An 18,896-nucleotide genomic window follows, 5' to 3' on the forward strand; every position below is an offset into this window, starting at 1 on the left:
AATCTATGTAGGTAATTGTTTTGTTTCCAGCATATATTAATATGTCTTAATTTGTCTTAATGATCTGGCCATGGGCTGGTGCCCCTACTTCTATTCCAGGACCCAGCTGGTAACGAAAGGCTTTGTAATAATGAGATTCTGGGTGGAAATACCAGAAGCAAATCATCCCCCAAAGCAGCCAGCCAGCTCCTCTCTGCTGGAGTACAGCACCTGTCTTGTATGACTTTCGAGAGGGCTTTCTCATTCCTCAAATCTACTTCTGTCCTCCACTTCTCCTGGGTAGATCAGAAATGTGTTCAAACCAACCATCGTCCTCTACATTCGACCTCTAGAGTTACCCTTCTACCTCTCCAGTCATCCCCGATCGGGGGCAGAGCTCGCCCCAACGTCCAGGTTCTTGGATTCATAACATGGTGCTGAGGAGAGAGGTGGTGACCACCGCAGAGGCTGGGAACAGAAGCAAGAAAACAGCCTCATCTTTGAAAACCTCCGTAAGTAACAGGAACATGACTGAATTTCATGTGAAAATAAAATGTCCATCTGGAAGCCCTACACCCCTTACCTGCCAATCACAGCAAACATGCTGATGATAATTATAATAAAAATGATGATGACATACACACCGTGTAGTGGGCGATGATGGCAGGTGAAGGGTGTCGCCTTCTTTCACGCTCCATACTGGGGTGAGGCTGGGATCCCAACCCAGATTCGACCCTAATGCTTAACCACTGTGTCCGGCTGGCTCTAGTCATGTGCTACTAAATCCAGACCAGCACTGCCTCAAAAAACTTCCGGGATGATGGAAATGCTATTCCTGCGGTCTGATGTCGTAGCCAGAAGGTACGTGCAGCCAACGAGCGCTTGAAATGTGGCTGGTGTGACTAGGAGTTTTCGCTTGCCTAACGCTCATGAATGTCACACGTGGGTAACGGCGGCCATGCCGGACAGCGCCACCTCTAGATGCACAGCTGCTGAGGAGATTAGAAACAGTATCTACAACACACCTAGTACAGGGCCTAGACCTTAACTGTACCGGCAAATAGCCCCCATTATTCCTGCACAAAATAGTCACCGGAAGGCACTAGCAAGTATTAGCTCATTCATTCCCTCTCTTTTTTCCCAGAATCCTTCTGTATTCCTTCATCACACCAGCACTAAAGAGATGCTTTAAGAGCATCCATCACATTCTGGTATGACCTCCAACGGCACGGAAGACAAACTAGCGAATCCTCATCCTGGCTGAAGAGACCTGCAACCGCCCCCCCCAGCCCCAGGCTGTGATACCTTCCAGCTTGGTTGTCCCCCAGCCCTCGCCCCGGAGCAGACCCAGCTCCCTCCCACTTTTCAGGGACTCCTTTCTGCCAACTGCCTTCCCTCTGCTCTTGTCTTGTCTACGTTCAAGTCTCTTCCTGGGGCTCCTTCCCTGAGTCACCAGGCTGAACCAGGCTCCTCTGTTTTCCTCACCTGGCACCCTGCTCATACCACATTTCACAAGTTGCATCAATGGGCTCATTATTTACCAGCTGTCTTTCACACTAGACTATAGTGAGCAGCACGGAGGCCGGGAGACCCAGAAGTCTGCATGTTCACCCATGCACACCTAGTGTCAGCATGTAGGAGGAGGTTGACTTACATGTGGCGGTAGAATGAGTCACCTAGTTATAGTTCCCTGCCGCACACCCCTCCCTCAGTCTCTGCTCCCTGGATGGCAGAATGTTCCAGAACAGAACTGGAGACTCTGCACCAGTCCCAGGTGCTGCTTTTATGATCTGCGCGATCTTGAACAGTCCTTGGAACTGTCCTCATCTCTGAAGATGGAGATAAGGTTTCCCCTACCTTACGACCTCCTTGGGTTGCTAAGAGGGTTAAATGAACAAGTTCATTCCACAGGGAAAACAAGGCTGGATACAACCTCACCTCGCAATTCCAGAGCACAGACACATCTCTGCTGCCTGATTAATACCCCTGGGATGTAACAGGGAAAGAGAGGAGGCAGACAGGAGCATGCAAAATATATTCCCGGGCACGGCGTGCCCATCACACCTACTTTTCTTAGAGGCATCAATACAAAGAACTCCCTAAAAATAGGTATATCACCACCTTAGACTATTCTGTGAAGTTAACAAAATAAATCGGTCCTTGCGCAGGACCCACTAAAGGTCACTTTGCAGCCTCTTCATTTGATGTTCAAAGTGTATCAAGAAGAAGCTGGCCGGTCTCCTGGTCTTCAGCCATTCAGGGAGCAGTCTGCAATATTTTTTTTTTCAATACCACAGATCTTGGTGCTATTTATAGTTGGGCCTCACTTTTCAGAAGACCCCAGAGCTTTTATGGGAGGCTTATGATTCAGTAGGAGCATGAAACACACCTTAGAGGATGTGAGGAACTCAGCCATTCTCTTCAAAGTCCATAGGAATGCTTTGACATCAGGACAGCTAACAGTTCAGTGAAGCTTCTCTCTCTTTTTATTAACCACAACCTAATTATTATTGAGCTCTCTTTTTGCTTGTCCTTATCCTGTAAAATCGGTAGCTCAGGATTCTGGGTAGAAGCCACTTATATGCTTATCACTTATATGGTGAACTTTACAATCTAATACTTAGGAAGAGTAAGTCTTTTTTATAACGTTTTCCTTTCCAGAATGAATGCATCGTGTGTACCTGCATCTGTATGGCTCAATTCTGATACTGGCTCTGTAGCTTCTGATGCCAATACAGGGACTTTCTAGAAACTTCTGATGATATCAGGAATATCACGACAGAGTATTAATATTTTTCCTATTTCACAGTTGAGGACAAGTTAAGTAACTTGTCAGGGTTTCCCAGCTAGCAAGTGGCAAAGCTGGGATTCAAACCTGGGCAGTCTGGTTCCTTGGTCTGTTCGCTTCACCACTAGACTCTCCTGCCCCTGTGATTGATACCGACAAACGTTTTTGTTTGACCACATTTTGTCAGGCCCCTGGACCTTCTCCTAAATCCATCTGTGTATTTTCCTGCAAAATCATCTAGTTTTCATAAAAACTTTCCTAAGTCGGTTTAACCAAACCCAGTATTTGATCACTCTGCATCCCTAATCAGGCCCCCCATTTTCCACCATCGCCCCGGCCTGCCTTCAGCAAGAATCCTACTAGGTTGGTTTAGCCAGAATCCCCCTTTCCTCTGATGGTTTCTCTCAGTGATTTTCCATCCACTGATCCCCCTCTCCTGCTCCTTGAAGATCAGTTCTCGCTTGCTGATGCTGTATTCAGAGTTGAGCCCCATCTCTTTCCCCTTCCCGACTGCAGAATCCCATCACAGCGGTCCTCACACCTGTCACGATGGTCTGGGATGATGTCTGCCTTACCACCTTTAACAAGTGTCATTGAATTTTTTTTCTTTTTTCTTTTTTTCCCTACCTGTGGTCTCACTGATATGTGGAATTTAAGAAACAAAACAGAGGATCATAGGGGAAGAGAGGAAAAAAATAAAACAAGATGAAACCCTAGAGGGAGACAAACCATAAGAGACTCTTAATCATAGGAAACAAACTGAGGGTTGCTGGGGGGGAGGGGATAACTGGGTGATGGGCATTAAGGAGGGCAGGTGATGGAATGAGTTCTGGGAATTGTATAAGACTGACGAATCACAGACCTGTACCTCTGAAACCAATACTACATTACATGTTAATTAATTGAATTAAAATTTAAATATGAATAAAACAAAACAATACTTCCCATTCAGGGTGTTGCTTTGCAGAGAACAGCCCGGGGGGCGGTCACCACTGTCATTCGCTTCGCCATGCCTAGACAGACACCTGATGAAGGCACATGTGTACCCTCCCATCCCCACTCCTCTTCCCCGTGTCTCCAGAGTTCCACTCGAAGTCTCACTGTCCTCTTTGAGGGATGCCATGCCGTCTGTTGTTTTCTCCTGCCTGGAGTCCCTGCTCCCTTCATCGGATGGATTCTGATCTTTTCTTGAAAACTCCATCCCAGCGTCCCCTCCACCATCCTCATTCGTACAAGGCACTTATCACACCGCATATTTCTTGCTAGAACAGGACTCATCTTTGTCATGTGTGCCTAGCACAGAGCCTGGGATGTTGAAGATGGAATGAACGAAAGAGTGAATGAATGAATGAGTGAATGAATAAGTGAATGAAGGAATGAATGAATGAATGAGTGAATGAATGAGTGAGTGAATGAATGAGTAAATGAGTGAGTGAATGAATGAGTGGTATCCCAGGTCCATGCATTCAACACATAGAAGGTGTATCACAGTCCCTGCATAGTTTTTCACTCCTTTTTTTAAAAAAGAAACAAAATCAGGCTAATTTACAGTCGAACGGAGCTGTGAGCCAGTGGAGTCATGGCGTCGGCGTTGTCCCTGGCTGGTTCTCGGGGTTTCACTGTCTCAGAATGAGGCCGAAGCAGGGCCCGTTTCTCTCTTGCCACTTTTCATTTGCTCGCTGTGGTAAGTGGCACGTTCATCGTGGGATCTCCACTCTTTATACACTAGGTGCCCCTTTCCTCTTTGCAGAAAAGGTATCGTAGACATCAAATTAATATAATAAGTCCTCTGGCTTCAAGAGCTGTGTCCTAACTCAACGCGAATTTCCCGATGATCTTCGGGAAATGTTTAATTCATGAGTGCAAAGCTGCTTAGTTCATCTTATTTTCTCGGTTCTCCATTGAGGCTGGGGAAAGTTAAAAAACAGCCCTTCAATTCAGGCAGAGCCCAGTGGTTACAGATGTTGCATATGAGGCAAGAGTTTCTGTCTTGGTCGCACAGTTTCAGGCTACGACCCTGCCTTCCCCAGCATGGAGTTTTAAGGTTACAGGCCACCCGGGAATGACAGTTTTTCTAGAGATAAAACTACAAAAACCCTACCAATGTTTCCAGAAAATCACACATACTCCCCCAACCCCATCTGTGCCGCCACCAGCTAAAGTCGACCTCAAATGCTCTTAGCTCCCTCGGGCGAGAGGTACAACCAAGTGATACCTGTGTCTCCCACCCTTCTACCTTCTTGCCCACGAGGGAACTCCTGGACTCCTGGGCTCCGCGAACAGGTGGGTAGCAGGCACCTCACCAGGGGGCTTTCTCTTTGTCTGTTTTCACACGGTTGGAGTTAAGAAATATTGAATTCTACCGAACCCTGGTTCAGGGGGCACACGGCAGCATTCTTTCCACTGGAGGACACGGGGTAGTACCCAAGTACCCAGTGGCTGAGGAGTAAATGAATACATAGCTTTAAAAAAAAAAATGCCTTCCCTAGCCCACACGACCCAAATGCGTCATCGCTTCCTGAGAAAACAGGCACCTCCAACAACCTTGACTGACTTCTCCCTTCCTCAGTGTCTCTTTGAGGCATTTATACTCATTGCTTGATACGAGTAGTAGCTGTTTGCTGTGTTGGTTTATTTTTGCCACATAATTCCACCTCAACTAACCTGTATCTTGAGAGTTCAAACTAGTCTTGTCTGTCATTTTTTTAAAAAGATTTTATTTCTTGGGGCGCCTGGGTGGCTCAGTGGGTTAAGGCCTCTGCCTTCGGCTCAAGTCATGATCCCAGGGTCCTGGGATCAAGCCCTGCGTCGGGCTCTCTGCTCCGCAGGGAGCCTGCTTCCTTCCCCTGCCCCTCCCCCCGCCGCCTCTCTGCCTACTTGTGATCTCTCTCTGTCAAATAAATAAAAAAATCTTTAAAAAAAAAGATTTTATTTCTTTATTTGACAGAGAGAGATCACAAGTAGGCAGAGAGGTAAGCGGGGGATAGGGGTGGGGAAGCAGGTTCCTGCTGAGCAGAGAGCCCGATGCAGGGCTTGACCCCAGCACCCCAAGATCATGACCTTAACCCACTGAGCCACTCAGGTGCCCCTCTTGTCTGCCATCTTGACCAGCTACTGGCTGGCCTCCCGTCATCGCAAACACAAACTTTATTGGCAAACAGCTATGCCCATCACTTACACGTTGCTTACGACTGCTTTCTGGTGACAGCCAGTGGGGAAGCTGGACAGAGACTGTCTGGCTTGAAAAACTTAAAACACTCACTATCTGTTCCTTTACAAAGAACGTTTGCAAACCCCTGCTTGCTAAAAGACCAACTGCCTAAGCCTCTATACGACTTAATTTATTTTCTTGGTTAAAAAGCAGTGGAAAACCTCTGGCCTTAGAGTTGAGATCAAGCCCCCTAAATTTGGAAATCCTGATGTAGATGTTGAAGTGACAATAATTTAAAATTTGAAGCAATTAAAAAAAAAATCTTTGAAGGGTGGAGTCTTACATTTATCCTTGAAGAAGCTCCCCACCAATGTTAATCCAGTACCCGGCCAGTGCTCTTCCCAAAATAGGAAGGTCCTCAGTAAACAGAATGCAAGTGTTTCCTACCAAGGTCTTATGTTTGTTATGTGATTTGTTCAGGAGGTGAAAGCAGTACTAGCACCCCGGGACTCAGGGTCTTGGGGTGGGGGGAAAGGAGGGAGTTTCCTTGGCTTGGTCTGGATTTGGAGTGGACCGCTGCATACTGCTGTGGCTTCTTGAGGGTCAGCATGTGTAGAAATCCAGCGTGAAGCGACATAGGAATGGGCAGGAATAAGCATCTTGCTCCCGGGAGGAACCGTGCACAAGAGTTGGCACAGACTCAGCACAGCCCAGCCTGGACCGACTCCCAAGTCTTGCGAGTTGGGCGGCTGTGCCCCTACCCGGCCGGCACTAACGGCACGCATTCCAGTGTGAGTCTCCTGATGGGGTCCCCAAGGCAGACCATCCCTCTGCAGCCGTGAGGAGGGTTTCCTCCAAAGTGGATATTGCTTGATGGTGGTCCTCCCAGGGAGAAGTTTCCCCTGGACAAGGACACTCACTATCACTGTGTGATGGTGAAATCTGTCCTTTTCAAAACCTAGTGTCAAGGGGTGAGGCTGGGGGCATGGCAATGTCTCGAACGTCGTCATGTGGAGGAAGGACTAGGCTGGCAGCTAAGCAAAGAGGCAGCCCTCTTAAGACCCTGGGACTCTCAGAAGACCTTCACTGGGGAGCACCTGGTGTAACTACTGGTGTTTCCCCTACTTTCACTCCCCAACCTTTCATAAAGCTTTGTTCCAAGGAACAGCCTGGGCTCAGCTATGCTATGAAGAATTATGTTCTCATTCCACAGGGGTAAATCCTCAGGGTCAGAGGGGTAGGGGTGCAGCTGTGCCTGGCAGAGCACTTCTGGCCCAGGTGGTGGGGGCAGAGAGGCTAGAGTGGAAGAGATGGGGAACTCTGCCTGAGCACAGCTGGGGTGCCATCTTGGAAAGATGCTCAAGGAACCTCTGGAAGCGACCATTGAGGGGCCATTGCCTTTCCCACACTGGTCCTAGGAGGCTCAAGTCATCATCATTTGTGTATCAAGGAAAACGTTCTCTGAATTTAAACTCAGTGGTTGGTGAGACCTGGACCAGGATTTTCCAGAGCCACAGTCCTCGGGCACCTGCATACGCCACTTCCCTTGCTACTCTCCTGGTGGTCTGCTACAAATACAGCTTAGAAACCTAAATGTTAACAGTCTGATCATCACAGGTGTGTCCCTCAGGATATAAATTACGGGAAGGATTCTGTTAGTGCCTACACTGCCTGTCTCTGAAAATGTCTTGAGATTTTGTCTACTCTGCCTTCTCTTTTTTTACCCTAACTAAATTCTAGACATTCTGTCATCTTATCCCTACATAATTCCATACACATCAAAAAGGACATTTTCTTATGTAACTAACTGCCATCACCCCCACTAAGAAAATGTATCAACAATTTCTTGATACCATCTAACAGCCAGCCTATATTCAAATTTCCCCGATTAATGTGACATCTTACCCTCTTTGTCACATGAAGAAGCCTCCTTCTGTTTAAAAAAAAAATAGCTATAAATTACGTATTTTTATGTCAGCTGAGGCTTTGATGGCAGAGGGTTTTTCCCCCTCTTTGTTAATTCGTCAAGAGAGTTTCCTTTATGCAGAACCACAGTTTACTAGTCGCAGGTCTCAATTTTTATTTTTTTAAGATTTTATTTATTTATTTGAAACAGAGAGAGAGAGATCACAAGTATGCAGAGAGGCAGGCATAGAGAGAGAGAGGAGAAAGCAGGCTCCCCACTGAGCAGAGAGCCCGATGTGGGGCTCTATCCCAGGACCCTGAGATCATGACCTGAGCCGAAGGCAGAGGCTTAACCCACTGAGCCACCCAGGTGCCCTCAATTTTTATTTCTATTTCTAATTTGTGTGTGCTAAGGGCATTCGTTTCACTCTCCCCATCTTCCAACATCCATCTTCCTTTGTCCTAGTAAGTGTATAAAATAAGTTATTGATCTGCTGGGTTTATAAAGGTATTTGGATGTAAAAAGGGCTCTTCTTTCGTATTTCCATAGGAGTCCTGTGCTCTCCCCTGCTGGCTCCCTGCTGGGTGGGGGAGGGAGGCTGAGGACCCCTGCAGGGTTTGGGGGTGGATGGGGCGCCAGGGAAAAGGTGGTGAGGAGCTGCAGGAGCCTGGAAGCACAGCCGGGGAGGAGGGAGCAGGACCCTGCCAGAGGCTCAGCAGGAGGAGCACAGAGCAGAACCCATCCCACTCTTTTTTCTTTCTTTCTTTTTCTTTCTTTCTTTCTTTCTTTCTTTCTTTCTTTCTTTCTTATTTGAGAAGAAGAGGGAGCATGTGAGAGAGAGAGAGAGAGAGACAGAGAGAGAGCTAGCGAGAGCATGAGCACGGGGAGAGACAGAGGGAGAAGCAGACTCCCCACTGAGCAAGGAGCCCAATGTGGGGACTCGATCCCAGGACCCCAAGATCATGACCTGAGCCAAAGGCAGATGCTTAACCCACTAAGTCACCCAGGCACCACCCCCTTTTTTTTTCTTAAAAAAGAAAGAAAGAGGGAGACAGGGAGAAAGAGAGAGAGGGAGGAAGAGAGAAAGAAAATACAAAACCAAACAAACAAAAATAACACACACGTGTTTGCCTTGAAAATGTAAAGAAAGCACAATGAGTCATGCATGTTTCCTTACTACCCTGATCTAACCATCATTAACTGTTTGGTGTGTGTCCCAACATTAAAAATGCACATAAATTTTGATAAATTTCAGATTGTACACAGCATCCTGTTGTATAATTTATTTTTATCTTCCTTATTTATACCGTGTGAGGACATAACCACATGTCATTAAATGTTTCCAAAACAAGGTTTCTAACGGTTGCAGAGAATCATAACTTGGGGGTAAAACGTACATTTAGGTTGCTTATAATTCACCATCATTATAAAAAATATGCTACCATGAACATTCTTATACCTAAATCTTTGAACAGATCTCTGACTATTTACAAGAAATTCTGAGAAGTACAATTACCAAGTGGGGAGAGATCAGGATATGTTCCAAGCTGCACGCCCAAAAGTTTGTTCCAGTTAATAATCGACAAGGTATGAATGAGCCTGCTTTCCCACACCCTTGCCAACACTAGTAATATTATGTTTCCCCTTTAAACTGACAATTTAAATCAGGAACATGGCATCACTGTTCCCAGACTGTTTTATTCACGTCCCTTTGGGTAGCAGTTTCGGTCTCCCTCTTATTCCTATTTCCCTGCTGGGGGTTTTGCTAAAGAAAAAAAATGTAGAAATGTCCAGACCTGTGCTACCGCTCTAGAAGGCAGCTGGGCTATGTGAGCAGAGTGCTGATGGCTGCAAATTATTCTCCTAGATTATCTGCAAGGCTGAACTAGCACACAAAACACCCAGACTGCAAAACACCAGCAGTTACTGGCTGCCAAGAGTGGTACATATTTCAACATCTGATATTATATGAGCGTATTCGTACATGCATTTTTACCTTTTCTTCTAAAACCTGGTTAAATGCACAAGTTTTGAATTTGCTGCCTAATTTGGATCAACTTTCCATACATTCTTCCATAGGCCAAAGTTTTATTTATTTGTTTATTTTATCTATCTTTTTATCTTTAAGAGGGAGAAAGTGTGAGCGAGCAGGGGAGGGGCAGAGAGAGACTCCCAAGCAGGCTCCGTACTCAGCGGCACGGAGTCTGCTGTGGGGTTCAATCCCATGACCCCGAGATCATAACCTGAGCCAAAAGCAAGAATTGGAGCTCAACCAACTGAGACACTCAGGTGCCCCCCGCCATAGGCCCCAATTTTAAATGGTATTGGTGAAGTGATTTATGTACCTTGTACAACTGCATGCAAAATATGGTATTGTACATACAACCGTGAACATTTTTCTTGGGAGAGAGTCCAAAGCTTTCATCATGTTCTCAAAGGAGCCTAAGAAAAGATTTAGAATCTTGATGTGGAGAAAATGCTCTGGAATTATAAAGCCAACAGCTACGGAGCTAGGAGAAAATGTAAACAAAGGCAGTGGACGGGGTATCAGAGGCTAGGGAGAGGTAGGGGCCCATGGGATCCTCCAATGTATTTGCTTCAACTAAACAGAATAGCCATCTTGGTTGGTCCGTGGAGGGACACGGGTCCAGTGTTTCCTGATCTCAATTCTTTTCAGAGGAACCTGGAAATCTGGGTGCTTACATGAAATCTTCCAAATTTTAAACACTTCTGCTAATTTTAAGTTGAACAGATAAATCGTCCATGGTCTAAACCACTGGCCTACTGATTTGGCTCCCAGGTTGCAGGGTCTAACAGAGACCAGGTGTTTCAAAGCATATTAAATATATACATAAAAATAATGAAATGTTCTTTTCAGGCTTGTAATAAGCCAAGAAGAACAAGACCATTTAAGGACAAAGCTCCCAGGGGATTCTAGTCTGACTGGAGTTTGGCACTTGGGAAGTTCAACAGCCAAATCTACAGCTTTTCAAGCAACTCAGCTGCTGAGTACAGCAGATCCTGACACCCACCCTCCCTTTCCTGAGCCAACGTCCAGAACTCTACATATATCAGCCCCAAGTCTTTCTAGTGGTAGCAGGGTTTTTTTTTGGGGGGGGGGGGTGGATTCCAGAAGAGGACATGCCAAGAATCCTAATTGCATGATTATGGAAAACCTTGATTTTTCAACCTGACCACACTAGCGACCATCAGGCCACATTTTACTTAGTGGCAGAATTAAGATAAGCACAAGAAACTACAGAATGCACTGCGAAGCTTACCACATCCAGACCAATGACATTTTTGTAAGCAAAATTAATTTCTACCTCCAGAGGGAAGCTTGCTTTTTAAAGGGAATTTGCAACACAGTGACCATGAAGGGAAGAAGCATTTCCAAACCCAACTGGGTCACAAGTTCGGATTTTAAAATACTAGGCTTTCAAAATATGGTGTAAATCCATCCTTAAACATTTCCCACAGCGTGTGGCTGTAAGTTTTCAGGGCAGGCATATGGAGCCGTGGAAGAGGAGTGAGGAAGGCAGAGAGACTCAAGAGGGCAGGCTCATAGAGTTTGGGGCGGGGCATGGTGGCAGTTGGGAAACAGATGAGTAAACTACTCAAAACAACATCAAAACTGACACCCACATTTCGCCTGGGGACACTGGCTGACATTTCAGTGACCAAATATGTAGGCAGGTTTTTGTTTTTTTTTAATGTCCTGTGCCCTGGGTAGAATTTTATTTATAATATGTTTGAAAATGGCATCTTCCCCCCAAGACACCACACTGATGGCCAAATGAAGATTCGAGCAGTGGTGGACAGGGCCCTAGGCAGAGCCATGCCACCCTGTGAGTAATGAAATATTTCCACTCAAGCAAATATACACTTTCCAAGTAAGGAGTATGTGTGTGTGCGTGTGATGCTCAAATGCATTTCAATATTTCCCATAATTAGAAAAGAACAACTTAACAGACAGCTCCTTAAATAATCACAGAGAACCATCAGTTTTCTCAAGGTACCTGTAATCATGCTGGATATAATTAATGGCAAAATGATGAGTTTCAGCATCCTCATTAGGATTTCCCCAGGAAAAGCGAAGTAGAATTTCTCCAGACTAGAGAGCTTGCCATATTCTCGAACCAAGACTCCTATGGTGATCCCTAAGAAAGACAAAGATTGGAAAGAAGAAAAGAAAACCAGCATTGAGTTCTTCTGTATACATCTCCATGGAAAAATATCCACTCAACTGCCAACCACATTTTATTGGCAAGAAAAACAATTTAGGTTCTCTTCCACAATTCTGTAAATGTTAGACTCAAAAAACAAATCACATTTTAATGAACACAAAGTACACATTATTCAGTGGGTTTGTAAAAATATTCTTCACATGAAAGTTTTGGTTTTTATTTCTTTTCTCCTCAAGTTATATTACTTATTATGACAAAACATCAAAAAACACTATGAGAAGGAAAAGAAATACATCATCTTTGTCAACCCAATATAACTATTTTGTTTTTACACACTCCCCTTAGTCTTTGTCTACCTTAGGCATCTTACATTTTATTTTTTTTTAAGTAATTTCTACCCCCAACTTGGGCTCGAACTCACCACCCTGAGATCAAGACTCATACATTCCAACTCACTAGCCAGCCAGGCGCCCCAGGTGTTTCACATTTTATAGTTTACATATCAGTGTTTAATTTTCTCATTTTTCTCATAAATACTCTTTCCATGATACTCTCTGTTTATGCACCTTTTGTGATTTTAATAGCAACACAGGTTTCCTTTGGTTTGATATATTTACATGTTGTTGAACGATGGTGTGGTCTAATGCTCTCCATTCTGTGTTGGCTATTTCTAGACGATGACGTGTCCAAATTGGCCTGATCAAGAGGCTTTTGATGAAGTTACTAAACCTGAGTGCCTTGGAGATTGGGACTGTAGGGAAGTGTTCGAAATCAAGAAATGTTACACAGTGGACCCCTCAACAATGCTGGGGCTCGGGGCACCAATCCCCACACAGTCAGAATCCGTGTATAACTTCTGTCTCCACAAAAACAAAACTACTAATAGCCTGCTGTTCACGGAGAGCTTTACCCAGGACATAAACAGTCAATCAACGTGCATTTTGTTTGTTATACGTACTGTGAGCTGGAATCTTACAATAAACTAAGCTAGAGAAAAGAAAATGTTATTAAGAAAGTCACAAGGAAAAGACATTTACAGTGCCTGACCGCATTTATTGAAAAAAATATCCCTGTGTGCATGGATTCGCACAGGTTAAACCCATGTTGTTCAAGTTTTGAAAGCTTGCCTGCACAAGACATCTACAGGAATTCTTTCTGGGGCTGGTTTTGATAACTACAAATCACAAACTTTTCTTACTTATCCTCTTCCAAGTGGTCCCAACATCTAACTGCCTTACTCCTTCTGATCCCCACACATTGACCCTTTGCAACACCGCCCTTTTATATTTTTAAAGATTTTATTTATTTATTAGAGAGAGAGAGAGAGAGAGCATGAGCAGGGAGAGGGGGAGAGAGAGAATCTCAAGCAGGCTGTGTGCTAAGCATGGAGCCCCATGTGGGGCTCAACCTCACGACTCTGAGATCACTACCCGAGCTGAAACTGAGAGTGAGATGCTTAATCGACTGGGCCACCCAGGCGCCCCCCCCCCTTACTTCTATTTTTTTTAAATTATTTATTTCTTTTAACCAATCTCTCCACCCTACCTGGGGCTCAAACTCACAACCCCGAGATCAAGTCACATGTTCTTTCAAATGAGCCAGCCAGGAGCCCCACCACACCCCCATGATTTTTAAACCAAGACATAAAATGGGCTGGGATGACTTGCACATCTTTTTTCCTTCATCAGCCTCTGAGGATGACAGGCTAATGGGAGATAAAACAGCTACAGCAGAAAGACCCAAGGAGGACCTTACTGGGTCTGCTCCCTTACAGACTCAATCAGTCCGTGAAAATTTACAGTGGCTCGGGCATAGTTATGAATTCTAGGACAACAAAGAGACGTGTGAATTATAATCATACTAGAGTTTTCATTTAAATTCAGGTGCACTTCCAATGTCTCTTAGTAGGGCCAAATAAAGGAATCTTGTGTATCCGCATAGTGACCTTATCCTTGGCTTAATTTTATTTTCCTACCTGTTCCATCGTTGTCTTGATCTCTTTATTTTAGGCATGCATTTCTAAATGTATGTCTGATCAGCCGTTTTTAATTATCGGAACAAACATATACACAAACATTTCTCAAATTGTAGCTAAGACCAAAAAAAGAAAAAAAAAAAAAAAACGCTCAGTATCAATCCTGCCTGGTTCATATTTCAAAACCTAGGGTTAGAGATTCCAGAGTGGTTCAGAACGCCAAGGATTCAAAATATTTTAAGTGAATTTAAAAAGCACGTTGTGCTCACTTCCTACTTAACAAATGCCTATGTTCAGCTGTCCTATATGGAACATACCTACTTATGCTGTAAGGATACTCAGTAGTGTTCAGTGTTTTGAAAAACCAAACAAACAGACATTCTCTCTTATACTCCTTAGGTTGCCTCAAGTAAATTTTTGGCTTGTATGTCAAAGAAAGCTCTGTATGCAAAAAGAAAGGAGATGTGTCTGTGCTCAAAAACCCACCACAAAAGCACTCTGTTGAGTAGCAAAAAAACCCCTGAGGGGCTCCAATTTTAGGGTTTATATTACTAGCAATTAGCTTTGCCTCTAATCATCTCCACCCCAAATAAATGCCGGGAAATTACAAAGAAGCATACTTGCTGTTTTTCAGCCCTGATCCAGATAATGGGTTTTTACGGGAGAGATAAAAGAGTCACCACAAGGAGCATTTTCAAAGCTTTCAGAAGTGACAGCGCCATGAACAGGTTACTCTATTTAGTAATGAAAACCTTCTATCAAGCGTGTTCTTGAGGTTGAGTATCACAAATTGTAATTTCTTCTTTTCCCCTTTCCTTTTTCCTTTTTATCCCTCCCTCCCTCCTTTCCTTCCTTCCTTCCTTCCTTCTTTCCTTCCTTCCTTCCTTCCTTTTTTCTACTGAAAAGGAGAAAAATATAAACGCCAAGAGCTGGAAAAGCAGTTGAAAGGCTGACCCCGGGCCAGAGATGTCATCCCAGAACCCTCAAGGGTTAAGAAGTGGCTGGTGAAGAACTTCGGCCAGGAGTTACACATTGTAAATATGTGGGTTTTATCCTGGGTTTGGAAAAATTGGATGCCTGCTAAGAAAAATCAATGGAAGATTTTCCAGGTCCCATGATGAAGTCGGGATTTCCCTGGGCACACAATCCTTCTCTACCCTTTTCCAGGGCCAGATCTTGGACTGGATTTAAGAGCATGGAGTGGTGTTCAAAGTCAAAAGCTGCTGGGAACACAAGCCTGCCTGGAGGTACACAGGTCAGACCCCCCTGGCAGGATCACTCCTAGAACTAGGGAAAGGGAAGAACCTTTCTGAATGGAGTAGCTCTCCGGAGGTCTTCAGCAGGGCCAACGAGGAAGCCCGAAGGCGGAATTGCTATGTAGACCTCTGTAGCCCAGTCAGTTATCCGCAATTCTCTTGGGTGGCTTTCTCTCACGTAGGCAGGAAGAGCCCAAGCCGGTACAAAGGCAGCTTGGGAAGAGCTCTGTGTTAGAACCACCGGCTTGAGTTCTGGCTCTGCCATTCACAAGGTTTGTAAACTTGGGCCGTAATTTTAACCTCTCCCATCATCGAGTGGTGGGATTGAAGGTATAGGGCAAAAGGCTTGGATGAGATGCCCTCAAAGTCCATTCTAATGCCAAGATGCTGTGATAATCTCTGAGCCTTGGTGTCCTCAGCTTTAAAATAGGCTCCTGTAGTGGGTGCCTGTGTGGCTCAGTCAGGTAAGCGTCTGTGTTTGGCTCAGGTCATTATCAGGGTCCTGGGATCGAGTCCTGCATTGGACTCCCTGCTCAGTGGGGAGCCTGCTTCCCCCTCTGCCATTGCCCCTGCGTGTGCTCTCTCTCTCTCTCAAATAAATAAATAAAATCTTAGAAAAACAAAATGAAATGGGCTCATAGGATCAGTTCATTGGCTCCTAGAGAGCTGGCTGGGCCTTTCCCACTTTTCATGGTTAAGTGCATCAGTGAAACAGGGAAGGAAGACACTAGGGAGGAAAACAATTAAGACCTGGGCTGGAGATTTCTTCAAGTCCATGTTGTCTCAAACAACTGCCAGTCCAGTAGCTCTATTGTGGAAGAAATGGGTGAATTTTTTTTTTTTTTTACTCTAAGCTCATAAAAAATTATTGTTCAAGAAATAATTCTAGAGTGGCGCCTGGCTTGCTCAGTCAATGGTGCGTGTGACTCTTGATCTCACGGTTGTGAGTTCAAGCCCCACAATGGGTGTAGAGATTACTTAAAAATAAAAATCTTAAGAGAGAGAGAGAGAATTCTGGAAATCCAAATGAAAGAAGAAGTCATGTAAAATAATTTATACCGACCTATTCTCCCCTCCCCTCCCCTCCACTTTTCAGGATCTATCCAGCCTTTGTTCTTATGTACATGTTTTTTTATAGCTATAAAAATTAATCTGGGGATGGTAGCTGAATTGCACTTGAGAAAGCAGATTTATAAAAACAGCACTGTTCCTGTTTTAGGGTATTTTCAGGAAAGAGATTAAAATCTGTGGGTTTTTTTTTTTTTTTTTTTTTTTTTAAATCAAAACCCCAGAATGGTTCTCTGGGACACAAACTGATTTTGGCTTGATTGAATAAGAACTATTGGCAAAGGAAAAAATATTTTTAATTACCCCAGAACTAGTGATCTAATCATGCCATCTTGCTGGGTACTATATTAGGAGAATTAGCAATATGCCTTCCTGCCCTTTGGGAGCTCAACTAAGATGAACATTGATAAGCAGAAAATAAAAAGCATAGAATGAATAGTTATTAACAAATGACTATGTGTGTACACTGCATAGATTCTAGCCTGTCCTTCCCCTGAAACAGATCTGTTCCCATTTCCTGTGTTCTCCCACCATTGAGAGCTTTTTACGTGCACTTTGGCTCCAAACAGATGCCTCTGTAAAGCTTTATTTTTAAACCCTTAAAAAATGTACTTACGGCACAAGCAATATTATCACAGTTCTACTGGAAATAACAAGCTCAAAAATTCACTCCCAAGTTCACCAACTCAAATATATGCAAAGAGAAATTGTTTTCACTTTTTTCATATACTATTGCAATTAATCACGATTTAAATAAAAAAATTGAAAAAAATAACATAATGGTTAACAATTATCGAGTACCTACTTTATGTCAGAGTCTGTGCTAAGCAATTCAAAAGAATTATCTCTTGTATATTATCTCTTGTATTTTTAATTCAATTATCCAACATATAGTACATTACCAGTTTTTGATATAATGTTGGATGATTCATTAGTTGTGCATAACACCCAGTGCTCGTCACATCACGTGTCCTCCTTAATGCCCATCCCCCAGTTATGCCATCCCCACACTCACCTCCCTTTCTGTAACCCTCAGTGTGTTTCCCGGAGTCCAGAGTTATCTCTTGTAATTTTTTTCTTAAGATTTTATTTATTTATTTGACAGAGTGACACAGAGAGAGGGAACACATGCAGGGAGAGTGGGAGAGGGAGAAGCAGGCTTCCCGCAGAGCAGGAAGCCTGATGCAGGGCTCGATCCCAGGATCCTGGGATCACGACCTAAGCTGAAGGCAGACACTTAACCGCTGAGCCACTCAGGCACCCCCTCTTGTAATTTTTTAATGGCTGTATAATTATAGGGCTTGGGGGCAGTTTTTCATGGAGATAAAATTCAAATAAAATTTATCATTTTTAAAATGCACAATTCAGCGGTTTTTAGTACCTTCCCAATGTTGTGCTACCATCACCACTACCTAATTCCAGAGTATTTCTACCACCAATGAAGAAACCCATACTCATTAGTAGCCACTCCCCAACCCTCCTTTGGCCCAGGCCCTGGCAACCACGAATTGCTTTCTTTTGATCTGTCAATTCTGGACATTTCATATAAACGAAGTCTTATAACATGAGGCTGTGATGATCAGCTCATCTTCTGGGTCAACCTGGCTAGGCTACAGTACCAGTTAGTCAATAACACATGGATCCAGGTGCGGGGGAGGGTATTCTGTAGATTTGACTAATGTCTCCGATTAGTTCACTTTCACTAAAGGAGAGGAGCCTTGAGCATCTCAGTGGTCTCATCCCATCAGCTGAAGGCCTGAGGAGCAAAAACCAAGGTTTCATGCAGAAGAAGGAATTCTGCCTCAAGACGCCAGCTCCAACGCCCTACCCGAGTTGCCTGCCTGCCCTACAGACTCTGGACTTAACAGAACCCACAATTGTGTGAGTCAATTCCTTAAAATAAATCTCACGTAGGTTTACGCATAAGATTCTGTTTCTCTGGAAAATCCCAACTGATACTGGGTCCTGTGTGACTGGATTCATTCACTTTGTATGTTTTCAAAGTTCATCTGTGAATATTGTAAGGGTTTTGTTTGGGTTTTGGTACTTCGCATTTAACATTATATTCTAGGCATTTCCTCATGCTATGCGTCTGCATCTTTTTTAAGACACTAATAACACTACTTTGGATGGACATGTTTCTTGACCACCACCCCACTGTTAAACATTTCAATCCTTGACAATTTTTTGAATGTTACAGACTTTTCCTCACAACCAAATGGGGCAAGCATAAAATCTGATACAAAGGCTTGAGTTTATTGTGCATTTTCAGGCTCAAGGGAAGAAAGTAACTTAAATGCATTCTTTGTAGTATCGAGATTCAAGAAAAACCAAAAACAAGTGCATGTTCATTAAAATCCAACTATATGCCTGTATTGAATGTTAGAGGACCTTAGGGGGAGGAGTTGGAAAAAGAAAACAATTTTGTTATTACTGCAATAATAAATATTTTTCTTCATGGATGGATCCGTCCCCTGGTTGTCCACACTGTTTTGTCTATATTGATGACTGATGACACTGAAATCACTCCCTCTTTGTCTGCTACCTACAATTAAGAATTCAGTCTGGCTTGGGAAAGAAGTTGTT

General features: G+C 44.0%; 1 protein-coding gene across 1 annotated transcript in view; it reads right to left on the minus strand.

Moving 5' to 3' along the window:
- SLC1A1 (solute carrier family 1 member 1) overlaps positions 1-18,896 on the minus strand; it is a 76,827-nt gene that overhangs the window by 24,237 nt on the left and 33,694 nt on the right. Inside the window, exon 2 of the mRNA XM_047700482.1 lies at positions 11,844-11,984. Within this exon, the coding sequence (XP_047556438.1) occupies positions 11,844-11,984 (141 nt within the window). The remainder of the gene's footprint in view (positions 1-11,843; positions 11,985-18,896) is intronic.

Source organism: Lutra lutra, chromosome 13, assembly GCF_902655055.1.
Source record: "Lutra lutra chromosome 13, mLutLut1.2, whole genome shotgun sequence".
NCBI lineage: Eukaryota > Metazoa > Chordata > Mammalia > Carnivora > Mustelidae > Lutra > Lutra lutra.